General features: G+C 40.4%; 1 protein-coding gene across 9 annotated transcripts in view; it reads right to left on the bottom strand.

Annotated features, from left to right (window-relative positions):
• The window catches only part of KCNC2 (potassium voltage-gated channel subfamily C member 2), a 234,658-nt gene that overhangs the window by 4,134 nt on the left and 205,249 nt on the right, over positions 1 to 25,275 (bottom strand). For 6 of the 9 annotated variants that reach the window (XM_073651800.1, XM_073651802.1, XM_073651803.1 and 3 more), the window contains exon 4: positions 23,039 to 23,194. In XM_073651800.1, coding sequence (XP_073507901.1) covers positions 23,039 to 23,194 — 156 coding nt within the window. Of the gene's footprint in view, positions 1 to 4; positions 3,306 to 17,414; positions 17,543 to 17,882; positions 17,912 to 23,038; positions 23,195 to 25,275 lie in introns of those variants that run through there. The other 3 variants (XM_073651804.1, XM_073651808.1, XM_073651807.1) reach the window with 3 other exon arrangements.

Consider the following 25,275-nt stretch of genomic DNA (forward strand, 5'->3'; position numbering starts at 1 on the left):
TAAATAAATGTTTATTAAGAACGCCAAGATCAATATTAACATTCATGCATTTTTCTGGTTATCCTGTATTTGGTGATAGATGTAGATTAATAAATAAAAAGATACATTTGTAATATGAAAAATCATTTACCATATTCTAAAATGTTCACTAATTGTTAGTAGAAGTTTACTTTTTCATCTATTTTCCAAAATATCCCTTATTGTGAAGTATTGTCATCGGATGACTTGACTCTATTGTTAAGCTTTTCTATCTTGCTTTCACTACATATGATATGACATCATTCAACAAATAGATTCATTGCTACTGGCAAATACAGTAACCTTTTCAGAAATGCATTTTTGCTTGGGTATTATTTATTTTCAGCATAGTTATCTCATCCAAGTTGCTCTCAGGAATCAAAACACTGAATTAAAAGAACAAAGCAGGTAAAGTGGAAATCACTGCAAAATATATGGTACTGTTGTGTCACAAATATATTTTCAATTTGTCATGTACTTTATTCTTCTTCTTCTTCGTCCTCTATAACCTGTACTATGAATATTATCACTGTGAATATAAAGTAATTTGCAAAACATCTTATTTTCTGAACATTTTTTTTCTAATTGTGATATTTTACCATGTAATTTATGCAAATTATACCCAGCGGATCCAAATTTCATTTAAGCCAAAATGAACACATTTTTTTTGTAAAATGTAAATAATATTATTTTGTGCTACAAAGATGTATGAGAGCTACATTTGTCATTGAACTACTTCCTGTGGGCATTGCAATCACTCAGTTAAAGGGATTCTCTCATATATATCTCATATATACAATCCTTTTCTAGCTCAAATTTGTTTGAAGGTCAAAATAAAAATCTAGTATCATATTCTAAAAATGAAAGCTCCACCATTCATTAAAATTTATGATATAGTCTTAAAGTGTGAATTCTGAATTTTACAAATGTAATTGTTTCATGTTGCACTAAATATTAGACCAGTAAATCTGCAAATGTTAAGGGGTTCACTCTACTATTAGTCTTGCATATGCGTTATTCTCTATAGAAATTGGTGGGAGGATAGGAGTAGTAGTCTGTGCTGCTATGCTAGGTTCAAGAAATCTGGAGAACATGATGAGGGATTAGATGATGTGGTTTGTGGGATTAGATAATGTGGTTCTCCTGATGAAGAAGATGGTTCAACTTCGAAACGCGATGAAAATATACCATATTATCTAATTCCTCATCACATTCTCCAGATTCCTTGAACCTAGCACAGCAGCGCAGACTACTACTCCTATCCTCCCACCAATTGTTCTACATGGCAGGATTTCCTGACCTGAGGGTGCTGCAGCAGGTGTCACACCTTGATTCCTCAATTAAACAATCCCAAAAGGTGAGCAATTCCTATACATCTCACCTTGACCAATTTCTCCACCAGACCCTATTTCACTTGATGTCTCCCCTCATTCTATATAGAAAGGGAGTTTATAGAAAAAAAAAAACCAAGCAGGGTGGTTAGAGACAATATTGGTCCCAGGATCATGAGGATTACCAGCAGCTGGACCAAAGCTGATCCTGTTTTATGGTTTGTCTAATTCTAAAAAGGTTAACTTTGGAAAACCCCTTTAAGATTAGGCATGCTCCTCTCACCCAGTCTGGCTACAATGTGAATTTTTATGTACAGTGATACCTTGTTGAAAAGACAACCCAAAAGTGCAGTGAAAAATGTCCTTCTGGACGGATGGTCCTCTACAAAAAAAACACTATATAAATGCGATTGAAAATGTATCTCAAATAAATCTGTTTTATATCAAGGCAAATCTTTTACAAAAAAAAGTTGGTCTAATCAATATTAGGGAATAAAAGAGCCCCAAATCCTAACAAGAATATTTAAGAGTTACTTTTCTTGCAGCTATCTCTTCCTACCTAAGTAGCTGAAATTTTCAAAAGCACTTGTTTCTATGCTAGCATTCAATTACAACCACTTTGTGGTTGTGACTTCACCAAGCAGCCCTGGGGACCCTTTAAGAAAACGTACTTGCAGGAGAATAGCCAAGCATTTGCATAGCTGATTAGGAAAGCCACCACCACACCTCCAGCTTCTTATTTTAAAAGCCAAAAGATCCGTTTTTTATGTTCTCCAGGAGCCGACTTGCAGACCTGGTAGACACTGCCCTTTTTTCAGCATTTGCACATGACCACATGTATCAGTTTGACTAGGCAGGTGTAAGCATGACACAGTCACGTCGATTATCCTTAATTTGCTGTCAATAGCGTTACTGATGCATCTGTAAATTGTAGTGCTTTTGTTCTTTAGTCCTGCAATTAACAAAGCTTCTGATTGCTTGCTAGAGGGATTGGCTTCACTTTGTACAAGCTTCGTTTTCATATTAAAATACTTTGTTGTTGCAGTAGAACTTGAAAAAGGCAGATGAGAAAACGTCTATCTTTTCTGTTGTTCAATAGCAGCATATTAAACACCTGCATTAATAGCAGAGGCACCAACAAGACTATGCAATGGCAATGGATTGTTGCCTTGGAATCTGAAATGGACTGAAGAAGACAAGGATGTGAAATGTCTTTGTGACCACTATTTGTCTACAGGATGATGCTACAAATGTGTGAGCAATGTTGGTTTACTGAAATGTTTGTCCTTATAGTGACAACCTTGCATCCTGAATATTGCCACAGGTTTCCTTTGGTTAAGTAAAAAATAATGCTACGCCTGATATGCACTGGAAGCCAATCATACTTTTGATTGCACTCTTAAAACAAAAAGTTCTCAGGTTCTTTACTTTTTTTGTCATCATGTTCATTGTTATCTTTGCTGCTTTTACTTCTGCCATTTCATATTTGTTGTAACAGTTGTGCTACGATTTGCACCTTTTTCATCCGATCCATGATGTATATTCTGAAATACTTGATCATGATACTAACTTTTCCAGTATTCACTAATAGCCTCTTACACTATCAACATTTGCCTTGCCGTTCCTCTGTTGCAATATGCTTCTGCCCGGTTGACTTCAGATAAAATGGATGGTTCCAAAGACAAACTTACTATTAGGTGCTAAGTGCTGGATATAGATGACAAGTGATCTGGTTATAGTACTACTCCTTTAATATCAGTGGCTTCTTAGATGAATCATAAACCAGCAACCAAGTCCTTTGTGCCTTAGGCCTACATCTGAATAATGGAGCCATGGACAGACTTTAGCCCACTCTGTCAAATTGTGCTGTATCCAGATGACTTCGATTCTCGTTCCCTGCCCAACATTTTTCTCTTTAAAAGAACTGATAAGGCTGATTTGTAGAGGAAGAGGTGCCTAAGCATGGAAACAATATCCATAAAATTCAGTTTTATTCCATTACTGTTTTATTCCATCACTATTGACATATTACAAACTCCAGACAGAGCCCACAAACAACACAAGCACTTACAGCTTACATGTTTGAGAAATAATCAGTGCTATTAGTCTAGTTGTATTTAGTTAAAGCAGATCTATCAATTTAATAAGTAGTTGTATTTAAAATTATTCAACTACCACTGCAACTTTGTCTCCCAATTATGCAAACAAAATTACTAAAAATTACAAACATTTTGCTGTTTGCAATGAGCAAGTCAAACTAAAATAATTTTAATAGCTTGAAAACTAATAAAACAAGTAGTTCCTAAAAATTTAACGCAAACTGTCACTTTGATGACTACAACCTCAGAGTTATTAAACCCTCTGAATATAATCCATCATAAGAGTACACAATTTGTCTTAAGCACACTTGGTAGGTTTTGTACTCCAGTTTTAGTAAGAGGTGACTCCACATAATGAATTAGACACATATTACCAGTGGCATACACCTCCCTGCACCTTCAGTTACTGGGCCTGAAGTACATTTCTGATGTAAGTTACACCACTAAAGTGGCATAACCTATAAAGAATTTATGGGCTGGGCATGATTACTCTCCCATCCCACCCTTGCCCAGCTCTGACGGATCTGGCTGGAACTAGGGTAAAAACATCAAAAATATTGCCAAATTTTGGCACAAGATAGTTTTCTGCAAAAGTTTTGTGACTTTTCAGTGTTCTACACCAGAAATCTGTCAAAAACACTTTTATTAATTGGAGCCATAGTTCAAAAGTTCAAAGCTAAAGGAATATTGGCTAGACTACCTAGCAGAAAGAAGAAGCTGTGCCACCATGGTTCTTTAGAAGGCAGGTGGTCAAAAACCCTTGAGTGACTACAACAGATCGGAAGCAATATTTGGTCCCCGCAGACACTGATGTTCCAGTTTACACATTAAAGCGCATAATTAACACTGAAGTTCTCCCAGCCCGAACTTCAAGACGTACACCTCTATTGACCCTAAAGTACATGAAAATTTGGCACCAGTAGGTTCAAAACCAAATAAATAAGTTATAAACATCTTGAGATACTGTTTAGTGAAGCAATGAAGCCACATTGGAATTTTTGGGGTCTATGGATCAGCAGTATGTCTGGAGGAGAAAGAATGAAGCATGGTAACAATATCCATGCCTACACTGAAGGAGGGCAGTGGCTTGTTGATTCTTTGTGGTTTCTTTGCTTCCTCTAGGACTAGAAACTGTAGCATGTGGAGGACAAGATTGATTAAATTAAGTTTGAGGAAATCCTAGGAGAAAATATTATGCATTCTGTAAGGAAACTGAAACTCAGGCATCATTAGACCTATCAACAAGACAATGATCCCAAGCATATTTCAAAGTCCACCAAAGCTTTGTTTCAGAACTCCAGGAAGATTGTACAGGTGCCACCACAGTGCCTGACTTGGAATCTGAAGACATTGGCTGTAGCACTCAAACTCAAGAATATTAGTGAACTAAAGGTCATTGCCAATGAGAAATGGGCTTAGATTTCTTAGGAACACTGCATGAAGCTGGTGTCTGTCTAAGCACCAGATTTGCAGCAGGTCATAACAGGCAAATGGAGCTCTACTTAAGTACTAAAGACGCATGTTATGAAAGGTTGAATAATTTTGAGACAACAGCAGTCATTAAATTAGGAATTTTGTGTTGAATTTGGAAAATCCAGTTGTTATATTAGTTGTATTAAGCTATTTAAATTGATTGATTGGCTTATTTTAAGCAGCAGAAAGTTTGTAAATTTTGCTAATTAACCTAACTTGCAATTTGAGTAAATTTGATTGCAATTGAATATTACACCTATATGGCCATGTTGTTAAAACGGCATAAGAAAATGTGTTGTTTGGCTACTGGGAGCTCTAAAAGACTATATCAGATACATCATTTTGAGTCCAGTTTATTCAGGAGGAGAGCACAGTGACTGATAGTCTGTCATGAATATGTGCATTCAAAACAGCCTGTCAATAATTGTCTACTATGAATCATGTGTCTTGTGTATTTTTTCAGGTCTCATAGTAGCCAAACTGCACAAACATCCAAACTTCTATTTTGGCCACTAGGAATACAGAACATATTTAAAAAAATATATGTGAAACCAGCAAATAATGAATACCGGCAGTCCCTGAGTTATGAATATACGACTTACGTACGACTCGGACGTCACTGCGTGTGGCACTGTCATGATGCTGTGAAATTGAGAGACGTGCACTGTGTCCTAACTATGTGCCGTGACCTCTAAAGCCTGGATGCAGTGAAGAGGTCAGAAGAGGCCTGGGATGCAGTGCATGTCAGTAGAAATAAGAGGACCCGATGCAAGCAGCTGGATGGTCGGAGAGGTGAACGATGAAGACAGCATTGTTTAAAAAAAAAAAAACTAATACCTCATCACTCAACTCTCTGACTGCCCTGCTGCTCATTGCCCACTATCCAGGCCTCTACTTTCCACTGTTGCGCAGCATCTCAGGCCTCCTCACTATAGGCCTGGACTTCTGGTATGTTCAGGTCTCAGAGGTCATTGTGAGTCATAAGGTTGAGGCGTATGTCTTGATGTCACGACGTTGCGACCTTACACCATGCAATGACCTCCAAGGCCTAAATGTAGCTGGAAGTCCTGGCCTATAATAAAAAGACCAGAGGTGTGGTTTGCGACAGTCGAATGAAGAGGACCGGATGGGCTGCAGGGAGCAGGAGATGAGAGAGGCCTGTAATTGACATCATAGGTAGACCTCAACTATGAGAGACAAAATGAGAAAACAAATCCTGAAAATCATTGTCTGATTTGGAAACAATTTTTTTTCAAATTTTGGTGGAAATTAAGTATTTGGTCAATTACAAAAGTTCATCTCAATACTTTGTTATATATCATTTGTTGGCAGTGACAGAGGTCAAGCGTTTTCTGTAAGTCTTCACAAGGTTGGCACACACTGTTGCTGGTATGTTGTCCCATTCCTCCATGCAGATCTCCTCTAGTGCAGTGATGTTTTGGGGCTGTTGCTGGGCAACACAGACTTTCAACTTCCTTCAAAGGTTTTCTATAGGGTTTAGATCTGGAGACTGGCTAGGCCACTCCGGGACCTTAAAATCCTTCTTAAGAAGCCACTCCTTCGTTGCCCTGGCGTTGTGCTTGGGATCATTGTCATGCTGAAAGACCAAGCCATGTTTCATCTTCAATGACCTTGCTGATGGAAGGAGGTTTGCACTCAAAATCGTACGATACATGGCCCCATTCATTCTTTCATGTACATGGATCAGTTGTCCTGGTCTCTTGGCAGAGAAACAGCCCCAAAGCATTATTTTGCCACCCCCATGCTTCACAGTAGGTATGGTGTTCTTTGGATGCAACTCATCATTATTTCTCTTCCAAACACGATGAGTTTTGTTTCTACCAAACTGTTCTACTTTGGTTTCATCTGACCATATGACATTCTCTCAATACTCTTCTAGATCATCCAAATGCTCTCTAGCAAACTTTAGACGTGCCCGGACATGTAATGGCTTAAGCAGGGGAACACGTCTGGCACTGCAGAATCTGAGTCCCTGATGGCATAGTGTGTTACTTATGGTAGCCTGTGTAACGTTGGTCCCAGCTCACTACAGGTCATTCACTAGGGCCCCCCGTGTGGTTCTGGGATTTTTGCTCACCGTTCTCAAAATAATTTTGACCCCACGGGGTGAGATCTTGTGTGGAGCCCCATATCGAGGGATATTATCAGTGGTCTTGTCTCTTACTTTTTCTAATTATTGCTCCCACAGTTGATTCAGTCTTCCCAACCTGGTGCAGGGCTACAATTTTGTTTCTGGTGTCCTCCGACAGCTCTATGGTCTTCACCATAGTGGAGTTTGGAGTGTGACTGCTTGCGGACAGGTGTCTTTTATACTGATAACAAGTTCAAACAGGTGCCAGTACTACAGGTAATGAGTGGAGGACAGAGGAGCCTCTTAAAGAAGAAGTTACAAATCTGTGAGAGCCAGAAATCTTGCTTGTTTGTAGGTGACCAAATACTTATTTTCCACCAAAATTTGAAAAACTTTCTTTCCAAATCAGACAATGTGATTTCCAAGATGTTTTCTCATTTTGTCTCTCATAGTTGAGGTCTACCTATGATGTCAATTACAGGCCTCTCTCATCTTTTTAAGTGGGAGAACTTGCACATTTGGTGGCTAAATACTTTTTTTCCCCTCTGTATTGGCTGACTATATATTAAACACTATTGAAGGGTGGAGCTTTATTTTAAAGGAGTTCATCGCTTTTAGAAACTTGCACTTTGTTATAAGGTTGCCTTTAAAGAGTCTCTGTCATGAGGCTTCTGCTGCCCTACCTATACCTATTTTATGCTGCCCTAAGATTAGGAAACCTGCTGGCAGACTCCACCTAAATCTTTAAGTGTCCTTAGGTTAAAATTTTACATGTTCAACCGAACATGCTGCCCATAAATTGCAGATTTATTCACAGAAAACAAATGCCTCAGAATGTAAAATCTTTTGAAAGAAGAATGAATACATAAAACTTTTTGCATTTTTGCCAACATATGCATGGGCCTGTTGTATCTATAATTCTAGCTTTCATCATAGTATGGCTAATAGGAGGTGACCTTAAAAGTACATGTTTATAATTGACACTTTACAGTTTATTAGTAGATATCATCTACGTAAAAAACAGTGGCTTTCTAAAATTATTATGACTATTGCACTAATAAAAAAACAGTCTACAGCTGAACTCTGAAGCCTGAAAAGATTATCAATAGATATAGTTTTATCTTTTTTGTGTTTGATGCTAAAAATTGACCAGTGCAGCTGGTTTTGTTGTATTCATGTTTGTGTACTGACAGATTTCTTCTCTCGATTATATATTATATTTATCAGGTATTTATCAAGCGTAAAACATCTTCAAATGTCACTTTTTTTTTACATTTTTAAGTTTTTACACCAATCTCAGACAGTTTTGTTAAAATGGGTGGAGGAAGGGTGGGACGGGACCTGACAATGCCCCCATCTAATTCATTAAAATTTATGCCACTTCAGTGGCAAATTTCAACAAAATGTACTCCAGTGGCTGCAGTACACCAGGTGTGAGATGAACATAGTTCATTCAGTGGCGGGCGCCTATTAATGAATTAGGCATTACTTACCCCAGCAATACTGTTCATTAAGACTGGTGTGCAATAGGCCCGTCAGTCTTAATGAAACAGAGCCAAAATCTACAGCTAATGAAACAGCATTTTATGTGGCAATACAAGTGTTTTGACACAATCGGCTGGAAATCTACCATATTTTTTGGACTATAAGAAGCATTTTTTCCCCCCCAAATTTGGGAGGAAAATGGGGGTGCATCTTATAGACTGAATGTAGCTTACCGGGGAGGAACAGTGGCGGTGGCAGTGAAGAGGGGTCATGAGAGGCAAGAGCAGGGTCGCCACTGCAGGAAGCCGACAGTAGCAGGAGTGGGGCGATGCTGCGGGCCCTGAGCTGGAAGGAGGGAGCGTCCCGGCGGTGCGAGGCAGGACCCATTGATCTCCTGGTGGTGGGCTTCAGGATAATTGTGCCAGCGCATGCGCAGATTTAGATCTCGGTGCAATGACAAGCCAAGATCTCAATCTGTGCATGCGCCTGCACCATTTTCCTGAAGCCCACTTGCGGGAGATCAATGTGCACAGCGGGGACTCCTCCCCTGCCTCGCACCGCCAAAATTTTCCTAAAGCCCACCGTTGTGAGATCAATGGCTCCTGTCTCGCACCACTGGGACACCCCCTCTTCCCAGCCCAGGGCCCGCAGCATTGCCTCACTCCTGCTGCCGCTGGCTTCCTGCAGGTGCGACCCCGTTCCTGCCTTCTATGACCCTGTTTTACCGCCATTGCGCCCCCGGTAACCTAAATTCGGACTATAAGGGACTATAAGAGGGACACCCATTTTCACATAAAAAATTATTTTTTGCCTTATTTTCCTCCTCTAAATTTGGAGTGTGTCTTATGGTCCGGTGCGTCTTATAGTCCGAAAAATATGGTAATATGTCAGGAAAAACAAAATACTAAAAGGTATTGACAAGTGGTTATTCTACTCTACATTGTCATGTATAAATCCCAATCCTGGGAGAATTATATGATTGTCCGTACTCTTCATGAAACAAACTCAGTTTTTTCAAGCGGTCTATTAAATAGTCCTAATTGTCTTTCTAAATTGCAAGCAATTCAGGTCTGGTAAGCACCATCTTCATGAACTCCATTAATTCTAAAAGTGACTATCTTTACTATAGAGCTGCTTTACTATACTGATTTTTTTCTTACAAAAAGGAGAGAAAATATCCAATATCTATTTCTCCAAAAGTAAAAGAATGGTGGTCCTTGCACTATTGGAAAGACAAACGATAAAATTTACTCATCATATTATATCCTGCTCAATAGGCTTCAAAATCTGATATGGGTACTTTTTTTTCTCGGCATGTACTTTAACAACACTATGCCATGTCAAATCACCTAATAAGACTAAAATATGGAGTGGGTGGAATTAATATTACAGTATATTCCAATTATTTAAGCTTACTGAGCCATCCTTCTTTCCATTCATTCCATCCATATATACATATTTTTCTTTAATGTTTGTTCATAAAGGATGTATGACCTACTTACTATACCACTACACCGAGCTTATAAGAAATTGCTTCATTCATTTTTCTTTCTCTCCTGAACCCAGTAAAAGGCTCTGTTAATATACACTATGTAGACAAAAGCATTGGGATTCACCTGTTATTCGTTGCATTCAGGTTTGCCATTCAGTGCCATTGCCTCAGGAATATAAAATACAGTATGTAGTCTGCCATTACAAACATGTGAAAGGATAGGTAGTTCTACAACGCTCACTGAATCCATGCATGGCCCTGTAATGACCATTGTAGCAAGTAACTTCATGAAATTTCTTACCTCCTAAATGTCCTAAAATCAATTGTTAGTAGTAGATGGAGTGTTTAGGAACCACTGCAACTTAGTCACAAAGTGGCAAATCAAGTATGGTTAAAATGCGGGGTTGCCAAGTGCTCAGACACATAGGGCCCGATACATCAAAGCTTTCACGCCAGAATTCTACTGTAAAAGCTTTGAAAACAATTCAATATTAGCACAAATACTGTGTGCTGGGAGCTTCATGGTAAGCCTTACATCACCTAGCACAATACCCAGCATTGCACGAAGTAGTGTAAAACATGCCACCGCTGGACTCTGAGGCATTTGAAATGTGCTCTGTGGGGTGATGAATCATGCTCCTAAAACTGAAAGTCTGATGGATGAGTCTTGGTTTTGGTGAATGGCAGAAGAACAATACCTACCTGATTGAATTTTGCTAACCTCAAAGTTTGGTGGGAGATGGAAAATGCTGTAGAGTACTTTTTCCGGGACTGGCTTAGGTCCCTTAGTTCCAGTGAATGGAAATCTTAAGGCTTCAGTATACCAAGACATTTTGCACAATTGTATGTATCCTACTTTGTGGGAGCAGTTTTGGGAAGGCACTCTTCTATTCCAGCATGTCTGTGCCCCGCTGCACAAAGCAAGGTCCATAAAGCCATAGTTGGGTGGTTTTGATGTGGAAAAACTTGCTGCTTCTGACAGAAACGTATGTGGCTGTAGTCAGGGGAAATTGCTAGAGTGGAAATTATGAACCAGGCCCTCTCATCCAACATCAGTGTCTGACCTCACTAATGCTCCTCGGGATGTACAATATGGGCATCCATACACTTCAAAATCATGTAGAAACCCTTCCCAGAAGAGTGGAAGCTGTTTTATCTGCAAAGTGGGACCAACTCCATACTATAGCCTATGAATTTAGAATGGGATGTTATAAAACCTGTATATATGTAATGAGAAGGTGTCCCCATACATCTGTCCATATAGTGTAAATGTTTTTTATTCCATTGTTACTTTAGCATACTATGGGTGCCGGAAAACAAAATGAATACGAGTTCTGGATCCCTGATATGCTGAACACTAGTGGTGACAGAGAGACCTCATTGACTATACAGGGATCTGTTGGATTTCCACAGTGCAGGACATTTTGCCAGACAAGAGCACAGCATATTTTGTCTGGCTATTTTGACTGTATCGGTGTAGGAGGCTCCAAACACAGTGAACAGAGTGTGCCATCAGCAAAAGCACAAAATGTGACCTACACATTGGATTAGTGCAGCCAGAGAAAGGGTGCAACATTTGATAACTTTTGTCAAAATTGTCTGCCAGCTACAGCAATAATATGGGGGTGTCTAAGCTGATATAAATGTAAATATGATAGGATATTAATTCATGTATAAAATACCAAATTATCAAGAGATTAGGCATTCCTATTGGAGTAAAAGCTGAGGACAATAGGTTCTGCATAATGACTTCAACTCTTGCATCTACATCTGTGTTGTAAATGCTGTTTAGAGCGAATCTGTCACCAGGTTTTTGCCACCTAATCTGACAGCAGCATAATGTAGAGACAGCGACTCTGATTCCAGTGATGTATCACTTACTGGGCTGCTTAGTGTAGTTTTCAGAACTGTTTTATAAGCAGGAGATTATCAGTAAAAGACTAATAAACCTGCTGCCATGTAGTCCTCCATATTCATAAGTTAGACTTTAGTCTTTGTCCATCACCTTAAGTGTCCCATTGCTTAAGTGTGAGAAATATGAATTAATCCTGAATAATATGATGCATGCAGACTGTACCTTACCTGCCACCACCACACTCTAATCAGCATCTCTGTTTATCCATTCCTCTTACAGGTACGTGACTCAGCTTTCCCATCCTGACTTCCATGCAGACTTCTCTATACCTCTCTGCTCCTATTTACTAATGGTACGTGACTCAGCTTTCCCATCCTGACTTCCATGCAGACTTCTCTATACCTCTCTGCTCCTATTTACTAATGGTACGTGACTCAGCTTTCCCATCCTGACTTCCATGCAGACTTCTCTATACCTCTCTGCTCCTATTTACTAATGGTACGTGACTCTGATTTCCCATCCTGACTTCCATGCAGACTTCTCTATACCTCTCTGCTCCTATTTACTAATGGTATGTTCTCCAAGTAACACCAGCTACCCCTCCCTTTCATTTATGACCTTATTTACTTAGCCTTTGACTATCCAGCATCTGTTTCAGCCATAATCAGCTGATCAAGATGAGCACAGACCACTCCCCTCTGGTTCACAGCTGAATGCATTCTCTTACAAATATATTGTGAACTAGGAATCTGCTAGACTTTAGTCTGTGTCCATCACCTTAAGTGTCCCATTGCTTAAGTGTGAGAAATATGAATGAATCCTGAATTGAACCTGAAGGGAACTGAAGGTAACTGGATACTAAGTCACAGTAAACCAGGGGTCTCAAACACGCGGCCCGCGGGCCGCATGCGGCCCCTGAGGCTGCTTTATGCGGCCCGCAGGCACAGACCCCTTGACGATCCCGACCTGGTCCAGGAGGAGCCGCCGACAGCAGCGCTGAATTGCCACACAGACTGTTTCCCAGCACTGCATTTCCAATGCCAGCCGCTGGCCAATCAGAGGCCAGCAGCTGTTATCTGCGTGTCGGCGCAGCGAGTATGACGTCATTGCCATATACAGATGTCAGCTGCTGGCCTCTGATTGACCGGCGGCTGACATTAAAAATGCTGTGCTGGGAGACAGTCTCTGTGCGGCAATGCAGCGCTGCTGTCGGCGGCTCCTCCTGGACCAGGTCGGGATCGTCAAGGGGTCGGACTCTGTGGTGCCTGCGGGCCACATCTGCAGGAAGGCCGCCGAGGGAACGGAGGACAGGTGAGAATCATCTTTTTTTTTTCTATTTTATGTGTGTGAAGAACAGCACAGGGGGCACAGAGCCACAACATGGGGACCGGGATGGGGCACAGAGCCACAAGAGGGGACCTGGATGGGGCACATAGCCACAAGAGGGGACCTGGATGGGGCACATAGCCACAGGATGGGGACCTGGATGGGGCACATAGCCACAGGATGGGGACCTGGATGGGGCACAGAGCCTCAAGATGTGGACCTTGATGGGGCACATAGCCACAAGAGGGGACCTGGATGGGGCACATAGCCACAAGATGGGGACCTGGATGAGGCACATTAGTACAAGATGGGCGCCAGGATGGGGAACGTTGCCACAGGATGGGGACCTGGATGGGGCACATAGCCACAGGATGGGGACCTGGATGGGGCACATTAGTACAAGATGGGGACTTGGATGGGGAACATTACTACAAGATGTTTTCCATTATTACTATATGATGCTAATTGTAAGACAATATTACTGTATGTGGCCAATTGGGGGAAATAAAATTGTAAAAAAAATAAAAAATAAAATAAAGCATGAAAAAATATTGGGCACTAAAAATGCTGTTTTATATGTAAACTAAAGTAAACACAAAAAAGTGCACATTTATTATCGCCACATCCATAACGACCCAAGCCATAAAAAAATAAACACGGCAAAAATGTTCAAAAGGTGTATACAAAAAAAATGGTATCACTAAAAATGTCACATTGAACAAAGAATGCGGCCCCCCAAATTCAAATTTTTTCCATGTGCGGCCCATATACCCAGCCGAGTTTGAGACCCCTGCAGTAAACAATGTTTGTCTTTGTTTTCACTCTCACCCCCTTAATCCTTCACTTCTTACAACCACCCCTAATCCCTACACCTAGTAATGAACTCTTCATATCTCCCTCCATTCTCCCCACCCATCAAACCTCATGCTCAGAGCTATTCCTCAACATGCAATCCTTTGTCTCCAAACACAGACAGCCACCTCATGCCCTCTCCTGCTCCCACCTAACACTTTCTCTGCTCCTCCTCACTGCCAGCGACATCTCTCCACATCCTGGCCCTCCTCACCACATCCCTACAATCACTTCCACCTCCTACCCATGAGCTATCCCAAACTCTCGTAACCCTTCTAACCTTATATCCATCTGCCCAGCCCCCGCTTCCCCAGTCCCTCTTACAAGAGCTCTATGGAACGCTCACTCCATCTGCAACAAACTTTCCTACATTCACGATCTCTTCATCACTAACAAGCTTTCCTTCCTCGGCATCACTGAAACCTGGCTCACTCCCTCCGACACAGCCTCTCCTGCTGCACTTTCGTATGGTGGATTCCACCTTTCTCATACCCCTCGCCCCACAGGAAAGCATGGTGGAGGAATAGGTTTCCTCCTATCAGATAACTGCTCCTTCACCCATATCCCACTGCCGCCCTGCATTAGTCTCTCATTACTGCGTGCGCATCTACCCCCCCTCCAACTTCCAACTGGCTGTCATTTACCACCCCCCAGGATCAACCACCACTTTCTTTGACCACTTCACCACTTGGCTACTTCATTTCCTCTCCGTTGACATCCCCACTATCCTCATGGGCGACTTCAACATCTCCATTGACACTTCCCTCTCAGCTGTATCTAAGCTTCTATCCCTCACTTCCTCCTTTGGTCTTACTCAGTGGTCTTCCACACCCACCCACAAAGACGGCCACACACTGGACCTCATCTTTACCTGCCTCTGTTCCCTATCTAACCTCTCTAACTCGCCTCTCCCTCTCTCTGACCACAATCTATTTACATTCTCTACTCTCTCCTCTCCAGGGCAACAATCCCCACTCCACAAACTTGCAAATCCTCGCAGAAATCACCTTGACCTACACTTACTCTCTGAATACCTTCTCCCTCTTACAGACATTAGCTCCTTACATGATGCAGATGTTGCTGCCACTTTAAGCAACACCACAACAGCTGCAGCTCTCGATTCCGTCGTTCCCCCTCAAGCATACCAAAGCTCGCACAATCAACATACAACCCTGGCACACCAGCCTAACTAAAGAACTGCAACGGGCCTCCAGAGTTGCTGAGCATAGATGGAAAAGGTCCCACTCCAATGAGCACTTCATCGCATTCAAACAGTCCCTCACTATCTTCAAGTCCACACTCACTACAGCAAAACAAACATACTTCGCATCTCTCATATCCTCCCTGTCTCACAACCCCAAACAACTATTCAACACCTTCAATTCTCTCCTCCGTCCCCCAGTGCCTCCTCCCTCTCCTCTTATTTCAGTGGAAGACTTTGCCTCTTTCTTCAAGCAGAAGATTGATACCATCAGACAAAGCTTTTGCCTAAAGCCCCCACAGCCCCTCCCCACACCTACTCAACCCTCCTTCTCCAAAACCACCTTCTTGGTCCCATCCTGGATCTCCTCATACCTAACAGACAGGACATTCAGTGTCTCCCACTCACACACCACCTCCTCATCTCGCCCCCTATCTGTTAGTGTCCCCCAAGGTTCAGTTCTAGGACCTCTACTCTTCTCCATCTACACCTTAGGCCTGGGACAGCTCATAGAGTCTCATAGCTTTCATTATCACCTCTATGCTGATGACACACAGATCTACCTCTCTGGACCCGATATCACCTCCTTACTAACCAAAATCCCACAATGTCTGTCGCTGTTACATCCTTCTTCTCTGCTAGATTTCTAAAACTTAACATGGACAAAACAGAATTCATCATCTTTCTGCCATCTCATTCAACCCCCCCAACTGACCTATCTATCAACGTCAATGGCGGCCCACTCTGCCCAGTCTCTCAAGCTCGCTGCCTTAGGGTAACCCTGGACTCTGAACTCTCCTTCAAACCACATATCCAAGCCCTTTCCACTTTCTGCCGACTCCAACTCAAAAATATCTCCGGGATCCGCACATTCCTCAACCATGAATCTGCAAAAACACTAGTGCTCAGAGACTCCAGTTCAAAACCCTAACCATGGCATACAAAGCCATTCACAACCTGTCTCCTCCATATATCTCTGACCTAGTCTCCCGTTACATACCCGAACGCAACCTCCGATCCTCACAAGATCTCCTTCTCTACTCCCCTATTATCTCCTCGTCTCACAATCGCATACAAGATTTCTCCCGAGCTTCCCCCCTACTCTTGAACTCTCTACCCAACACACCTGATTCTCGTCGACCGTCAAAACCTTCAAAAGGAGCCTGAAGACCCACCTCTTCCGACAAGCCTACAACCTGCAGTAACCACTGCTCCACCATACCGCTGCATGGCCTGCTCTACCCTCACCTACTGTATCCTCACCCATCCCTTGTAGATTGTGAGCCCTCGCGGGCAGGGTCCTCGCTCCTCCAGTACCAGTCGCTGTCACATTGTGTTCAAGATTATTGTAATTGTTTTTGCTATGTATACCCTTTTTTCACATGTAAAGCGCCATGGAATAAATGGCGCTATAATAATAAATAATAATAATAATAATTAGATGTAGATGTGCAGCAGAGAAAGCAGGGATTTTATCAAAACTGCTGTAAGCAGCCCTGTAAGTGACACATTGCTGGAATCAGGGTCTCTACCTTAAATGGGGCAGAAAAAAACTTTCAATCAAAATGCTTACACAGACAGTATAGCATACAAATATAGCTTTTCCTAAACTAACACATAAGAAAAATAACACGATGCAGAAAGTTAACACTTAAACCATAGTTTATATAGGTAGATGTCGAGTTAAACTTTTCAGCATCGGGATGTCTTGCTATATCATAATACCTTGACATTTTAAGAAATGCTACTAGGGTTGAGTGAGTATGTTCTGTCCGAGTATGCTCGGGCCGAGCTCCGAGTAGTTACAGCTGCTCGGTGATATGGTTGAATCCCTCCTGTGTGCATGATTTACAACTGTTTGACAGCTTTATTACATATGAGGAATGTCTATTTCTTACACATTCCTCACATGTAATAAAGCTGTCAAACAGTTGCAAATCATGCACACGGAGCGATTCAACCATATCACCGAGCAGCTGTAAATACTCGGAGCTTGGCCTGAGCATACTCGGCGAAAGGGTTAATAGAACATACTCGCTCAACACTAAATGCTACATATTTATGTTACAGTACTGTACATTATACAGTGAAGGATTTTCATCTGGTCAGTATCGAAATAACGGAAATAATGTGCTGCCTAGGTATTAATATTAGAACATATGAAGTCAAATGAAACTCTTATTCAAAATATTAGCGCTAAAAGAAATGTTTAATAATTCTAGATAGGTAAAAGCAAAAAATATGAAAACAAGTTCACAAGAAACAAAAATGTTCTTCATCTTTCACTATGTTTAGTCTCTGGCTCCAAATAACTCAGTCTGAAAGGAGAAAGTAAGAAAGTTCTGAGGAACTCTCTGGTAAAGTGACATGAACAATATTTGACATCAGCACAACATCAGCATATCAGCCCAGGTTCCTACACCACGTGACTTCATGACATGGGTTACGGAGCTAAACATGCATCCTACTGGGATTGTACACATTGCCTACATAGGGCCCAATTTTGGAAAACTAACAGAAAGGAGAATGTAGTTGTGTTAAATGTAGATACCAACAAGACTTTAATTGTAATTCTTTTCATGAATCATTAAAACACAGTTTTCTGCTGGTTTTCATAAGTAAATCCTATTGAACTAATAAACTGTTCCCAGTAAATATGAATTTCACTTGCATTCATTTTTCTTTTTCTAAAAGAAGAGAGGATAATACAATCTAAATTTGTTTAAAATTAAATGGGTTTCTTGTGATTTAAAAAAAATAATGGTTTTCTAGTAGAAATGGCAACAATCATGTTCATGAGCTTTGTAATCCGTTGCAGCACAACTTTGTACATGTGAATGCTGCAATACTTCACATGGTCCTAAGGGCAAAACTGTTGCTGTTTCTGATAGAAAACAGCAGTGATTTTCTATTCTAAGACAACATTTACACATATAGTATATTTTTAAGACACAGATTTGCCTGTTCCAAGACTTTCTAAAACTTAAAGAGGTTGTCCACTACTTTAGCATTGATTGATAGGTCATCAATGTCTGATCGGTTGGGGTCCGACACCCGGCACCCCCGCCAATCAGCTGTCATCAGTGGCGGCGACCGCCAGCCGGAAGTACTCACTTACCAAGCTGCTCCGTCTTCTGTTAGTGGCTGAGGCTTGGTACTACACATCCACCTTCTATTCAAATGAATAACAACTGATTGGCAGTGGTGCTGGGTGTCGTACCCTGACCAATCAGACATTGATGACTTATTCTAAGGATAGGCCATGAATGTAAAAGTAGTGGACAACCTCTTTAACATAAAAACATATTTTAATTCTACACTTTGCTTTTTGTGTTTTAGAATTTTTAAGCAAAAAAATGTATTGAATACATTATTCCCAATTTGGCAAGTCATCACTTATCTTCATGGTAGGTGATCGTTGGAGGTCCCAACACTTTAACCCCACGATCCCGAGAATTGGACTCTTAATGCCACTTAATTTATTTTCTATGGGACTGAAAAGGAATTTCAGGACCCTGTTGTCGTGATCAGTGGTGGGATCTCCAGCAAACAGAAAGTAATTACCTAAACTGTGGATAGGTAATAACTTGAGGGTTAGGAATAATACTTCAAGTGACTGATGACAAATATTTTTTTTGCATTACAAATTTAACTAAACTCTTCTCTGTGTTAAGTCTAGAGTCTAGTATTGTCGTATTGTTGTTATTCCGGCAGATATTTATGATGTCTACAACTGTGCTGAAGCTATCACTATACAATATGTTTACAGGACAATCAGACTAAAAAATAAAATGAGAACATGAGACGTAAATGATTAAATGATTAGACTGAGCGACATACATTGCCAAGCAACTTGTTAGCAAACATCTTTGGGATATGAAGGAAATAAAAATAGGAGCAAAGCGTTACATTGAACAGCATACAATCATTCATTTGGCATAAATATCTTAAGAGCACATTTATCAAGCGATGGTCTTGTTAGAAGTAATAGGAAATATTTAGATTTTTGGGGGGCATTTCCATATTTATGATTAAAATAAACTGTACTTTATAGGATGCACCATTTTTTACAATAATTGCGAAAAATATTGGTGCAAAGTGCAAAAATCACTAGCGCTAAATATGGACCAAAAATGCTGAATATCAATGCATTTATTAAAATAAATATAGCAGGAAATCAGGGTGGAGTGGAAATTTTTTGGGCAGAGTCTAAAATTATATCTGAAATCTGCTTTTCTGCTCATGGAGATAGAGAATGAACACAAAAGCATGAGGGTGTCTGACATCTTAGGGAACTCTATACTGTTTTATGCTAAAATGAATGGTAAGCTCTGTTGTCTAGCTTTATGCTATGTGTTTCATGAGATGTGGTCAGGGTGTCTTGGAGGCGTTTTTTTTTTTTGCTTACCCTTATTTGAATCTCAGATATAGAAAGATATGTGGGTATCTGTTTTTTTTTTACAATATTATCATTTTATTTTTTTGAAATATTGATTTATTTTTAGGAATGTTTTGTTAAGTAAATTGCTACAGCCCTCTAAAAAGGATTGCAATTATGTGATATAATGCCCATGTTGTCTAAATGGGTTATTCAGGCTTTTTAAAAATTTGAATAAAGGCAGAAAATAATACACAGTAGTTAAAAAAGCATTGCTCACCTATTCCTGCACCACTGCTCTGGTGGTTCCCGCTGGTCCTGCAGCGATGACATCAGGTCCAATCACTGGCCTTAGCAGTCACATGCCATACATGCCAGTATGACCACTGAGGCTGCAGCTGTCACATCAATATCTGCCTTTACACAAATTTTGAAAAATCACAGACAACTCATTTAAACCTGTGTTTATACGTATACACTTATACTTTGTATATATTGCTGTTTATGTGGTGGGTGTTTTTGAAAGGTAAAGATATTTTTCTGCAATTGAACAAAAACCTGCCATGGTACAATATCATGTGTGATCTTTGTGTAGTATTTATGTAATGTCATGGTAGTCCAAGTGGAAACTGTCAGTATGACCTAGCTAACCATAGCTAAGGCATGCAAAAACAATTAATAATTATATGTTTGATAGGGAAATTCTTACTGTAGATGTCTAGAAGAATAAGTTTTTGAGTATTCATATTGTTTTCTATTAATTAAATATATGTAATACTTGGTGACAAGACTGTCATTAAAAAAGAAAGGATTCTGAATTGGACAATGTTTTAATGCTTTAAAGAAGCACTCCCATTACATTTATTTTTTATTCCCTAAACCTGTATAAATGTATATATGCATATATAATGTAGTGTAAGTCCATTAAAATACTCACCAATTGCAGTCTCGACATTTCCAGGGCCACTCCGGTCCTCTTCTGAGTCATGTGACTGAAGTTCTGAGGGATCTGTGTGTGTCAAATTTACAATGTAAGTCTATGGAGCTTTAGATCAAGGCTACATATACTTAAACTGTAAAAGTGACTTCTGCTACACTCATAAACCCTAGTGTGATCCGGCAAGTCAGAATCGCACTCACGTGAAAAAGTAGAGGACAGGAGGAGCACTGGAAACCAAGGAAGAAGGTAATCTGTGACTATATTAACTCATCATTTACACAGGTTTAGAGAATTTTAAAAAATTGTGGGAGTGCCTCTTTAAGTAACCAGAAAAAAAAACTTTTCAGGTACTTACCACTTCATATCCTTAAAGGGGTTGTACTACAAACAAAGGTATATTTTAATCAACAGATCTTGGAATAAAAATAAACCCTATAATTGGATATGTTTTAAAAAAATGTCCCTGTGCTGAGATAATCTTATAAATGTGCCCCTGCTGTGTACTGTGTAATGGCTGTGTCTCACCGTACAGGAACATGGTCTGATCATACCACAGCTCCTGGGAGAAAGCAAAAGAGTATATAGATAGCACAACATGGGTTCACAGCTGATTCTTTTTGTCAGGTAAAACACTTCACTGCCTGTTTTAAACATTATTTTTCCTCAAAGAAAGAATCAGCTGTGATTCCCTGCTGTAATGTCTGTATATTCTTTTGTTTCCTCCCCTGCCCAGGAGATGTGATATGATCAGACCATGTTCCATACACGGTGAGACACAGCCATTACACAGTACACAGCAGGGGCACATACAGGTTCAATACAGAAAGAGAAAGACATATATTATATAGAGTCATTACAAACAGAGTGATCTATTTCAAGTGTTTATTTCTGTTAATGTTGATGATTATGGCTTAGAGCCAATGAAAACACAAAAGTCATTATCTCAGTAAATTAAAATAATTAACAAAAAAAACCTGCAAAGGCTTCCTAAGCATTTAAAAAGGTCCCTTAGTCTGTTTCATTAGGCTCCACAATCATGGGGAAGACTGCTGACTTGACAGATGTCCAGAAGGCAGTCATTGACACACTCCACAAGGTCCCAGAGTTCCAATTTTCATTTGGAAATCAAGGTCCCAGAGTTTGGGGGAAGAGTGGAGAGGCACACAATCCAAGCTGCTTGAGGTCTAGTGTGAAGTTTCCACAATCAGTGATGGTTTGGGGAGCCATGTCATCTGCTGGTGTAGGTCCGCTGTGTTTTATCAAGACCAAAGTCAGTGCAGCCATCTTCCAGGAGATTTTAGAGCACTTCATGCTTCCCTCTGCCGACAAGCTTTTTGTAGATGGAAATTTTATTCTCCAGCAGGACTTGGCACCTGTCCACTCTGCCAAGAGTACCAATACCTGGTTTAAAAACAACAGTATCGCTGTGCTTGATTGGCCAGCAAACTCGCCTGACCTTAACCCCATAGAGAATCTATGGGGTATTGTCAAGAGGAAGATGAGAGACACCAGACCCAACAATGCAGACGAGATGAAGGCTGCTATCAAAGCAACCTGGGCTTCCATAACACCTCAGCAGTGCCACAGTCTGATCGCCTACATGCCATGTCACATTGATGCAGTAATTGATGAAAAAGGAGCCCCGACCAAAGATTGAGTGCATTTACTGAACATACATTTCAGTACGACAACATTTCGGATTTTAAAAATGTTTTTCAAGCTGTTCTTATAAAGTATTCTAATTTACTGAGATAATGACTTTTGTGTTTTCATGGGCTCTAAGCCATAATCATCAACATTAACAGAAATAAACACTTGAAATAGATCACTCTGTCTGTAATGACTCTATATAATATATGAGTTTCACTTTTTGTATTGAAGAACTGAAATAAATGAACTTTTTGATGATATTCTAATTTAGTGAGATGCACCTGTATATAAGATTATCTCAGCACAGGAACATTTTCTTTAAACACATCCAACTGCGGAGTTTATTTTTATTCTAAGATCTGTTGATTAAAACATACTTTTGTTCATGGCACAACCCCTTTAAGTATGCACATTTGTGTGTATTTCTACTCTAATTTATCACATTTTTGTGCGTTGTTTTCTAATTCTATATGTATTATTTAATATAAAGTTTAGGTTTTTATATGCAGCATATGTAAAACTTCTCTATGTTAGGTATTGAGCTAAAGCAGATTGGCTTTCTGCAATAAGCCATGCTAAGCCACATCTCCAACAACTTGATAAATGGTGCACTATATTAAGGATAGCCACTCTTGGAAAACCAGCTGTAAATCTAATTTTTCATATCTAGATTTATAATCTTGAATTTTATGGAATAACCTCAGTTAGTATGAATACAATCACATGGATATTTGAAAGCTACCATAGCTGGAGTGCCAATAGTTGCCCAACTCTCCTTTATATAGTCATTTATTTAGTAATTAATTTATGTGGTAATTTAATTGTAATAATTTAGAAAGCTCATACCTTTCCGAATCCCTCCATCAGTATTGCACGAGTAATCACCTGCTGTCAGGAGAAAACATGTTCCCGCTCTTCTGTTTTTGTCCCTGGTGCTGGAACGTCTCATCGGGTGCCTTTCCCCAGGTGATAGTGGCTGGTCACTTCCTGAACTATCCTCACCTAGTAATATTTAGGAAGGATTTGTACCAAAGAAATGAGGTATAAAAAATTAAATGTAATATTAAAGAATATTGCTAAAATGTTAGTAACTGAAAACTATATATTTATGTCAAATATAAAACATAAATCTAATAAAGTTGATCCAGCTAACAACCCCAAAGACGTTTGCCCACTTTCTGGCAAATTGCAAAACAAACATAAAAATGGAATATAAAACCCTTAGAACCAATAGCTGCAAAACATTTGCAATATATAGTATTGACTTTTCTAAGCATTGTTGCAGAAAATAAGTAAATTCAAACTTTGTGATTCATTTCAGGAAAAATTACTCAGAAAACATGTTTTCATTTGTTCAAAAAAGCATTATGTTTAAAGAAAATCTGTCAGCAGGTGTGTGCTAGGTAATCTGAGAGCAGCCTGACATAGAGGCAGAGACCCTTATTTCAGTAGCGTGTCACTTATTAGGCTGTTTGTTGTAGTTGTGACATGCAGAAGTAGTGCTGTTGCAGAGTGTGACATGCAGAAGTAGTGCTGTTGCAGAGTGTGACATGCAGAAGTAGTGCTGTTGCAGAGTGTGACATGCAGAAGTAGTGCTGTTGCTTTAAAAGCATTCAGCAACTATTAGAAGTAACACAAGCACATGAGACAGGAAGTGTTGTGCTCCAGAAGCATCCAGCAACTAGAGGGGTTAGCGCAGTCAGAGGAGAAGGAGCGTGTTTTAGCAGAGCCTCAGGGAGATTGTGAGGAAGATGTTTACTGTCTGGCTGGAGCCGAAGAGAAAGGTGGTGTGTGTTCTGCATCTGACAGAAGCCCCCTGCAAGTGAAAAGGATTCAAGTCAGGAGTGAAGCTAAGCACAGGTCAGGTAGAGTTCCTGAACTAACAGTGCAGAGTATTGTCAGGCAGAAAGATAATGACTGGAAGAAATGGTGTCACAGGGATCATCTCCCTCAGCAAACCCTCCCCCCTCCTCCATGTCACTGTGCTGTAAAGAATGCTATGTTCATTAATGTGCCTTTGCATTAAAACTGTGCTGTCCTGTACTACTGGGAAGACTGCTGTGCTGCTAAGGAAACTGTACTGCTTGTCACTGGAGCCTGTTGCTCATAAGACTTAACTTGCACTGGCTGTGCGGCTTCTTATTCAATGCTACTGTTCTACCAATTATGATGACTCTTGTCAAGTGTGTCTGGTCAGCTAGTGAAACAACCTACGTGTCTGTGCCAGAGGGTCAATATCCCTGTGTGCCTGAGAGAAGCTGCAGCACATGGTCTATGGTTGCCCTGAGTAATGGTTCCCCCAGGATTCCAAAGCATTCATGTAACCTGCACCGCCCCTATCTGAACCTAGCAGCGAGCGTGTAACATAGTTTCAATAAAGTTAGTGTTTTATCAGCAGTAGATTATCACTAGAGGACTAGTTGTCTTGTGCCATGTAGTCCTGTTGCTCTGTGTAACCATGCCCCACCACGGATTAGCAGCTTTCTGTCAAGCAGGAGGTGGCTGTGTGAGTCAGGGAATAGAGCTGGAGTGACAGACGCTTCAGATCTACAATAGTCCTTCAGCCTCATTTGCATATCAATTCAAATTCTGATTTCTCAGTAACAGAAGAACAGTCTAGTCATGTAAAATTATTGTCTTTGAAAGAGCTACATGCATATATAAATAGTTTTGAGGGTGAAATCCTGCTGAGAAATTCCCTTTAAAACATACAGGGCATGATAGGTATGCCAATGAGCAGACATCTATAGGGTATTATAAAAGTCACCAAAACTGATCTTCTGCATCAAAAACTAACTCTTTCCCTGCCAAGGTCATATCTCATTCGTCCTTCCAAGTTGACAACTCAGTAGCCAAGGACATATGAGATAGCTCCTGTCTACTAAGGCCATATCTCAGCCAGGATCACAGCTGTAGAGTTGATTTAGAGGTAATTTTGAAGCAGTAGTCAAGAACAAGCCTGAGATATCAGGGGTCATGTATGGGGTTGGGCCACAACTATAGTAGTGACACTGATCTTATTTTGCAGCTGAGAAGCTACTAAAGCAGTGACTGAGGCTGAGATAGAGTCCATTAAAATGCCC

This window comes from Phyllobates terribilis, unplaced genomic scaffold (assembly GCF_046119375.1).
Source record: "Phyllobates terribilis strain yellow unplaced genomic scaffold, ASM4611937v1 Scaffold_11__3_contigs__length_659146591, whole genome shotgun sequence".
Taxonomy (NCBI): domain Eukaryota; kingdom Metazoa; phylum Chordata; class Amphibia; order Anura; family Dendrobatidae; genus Phyllobates; species Phyllobates terribilis.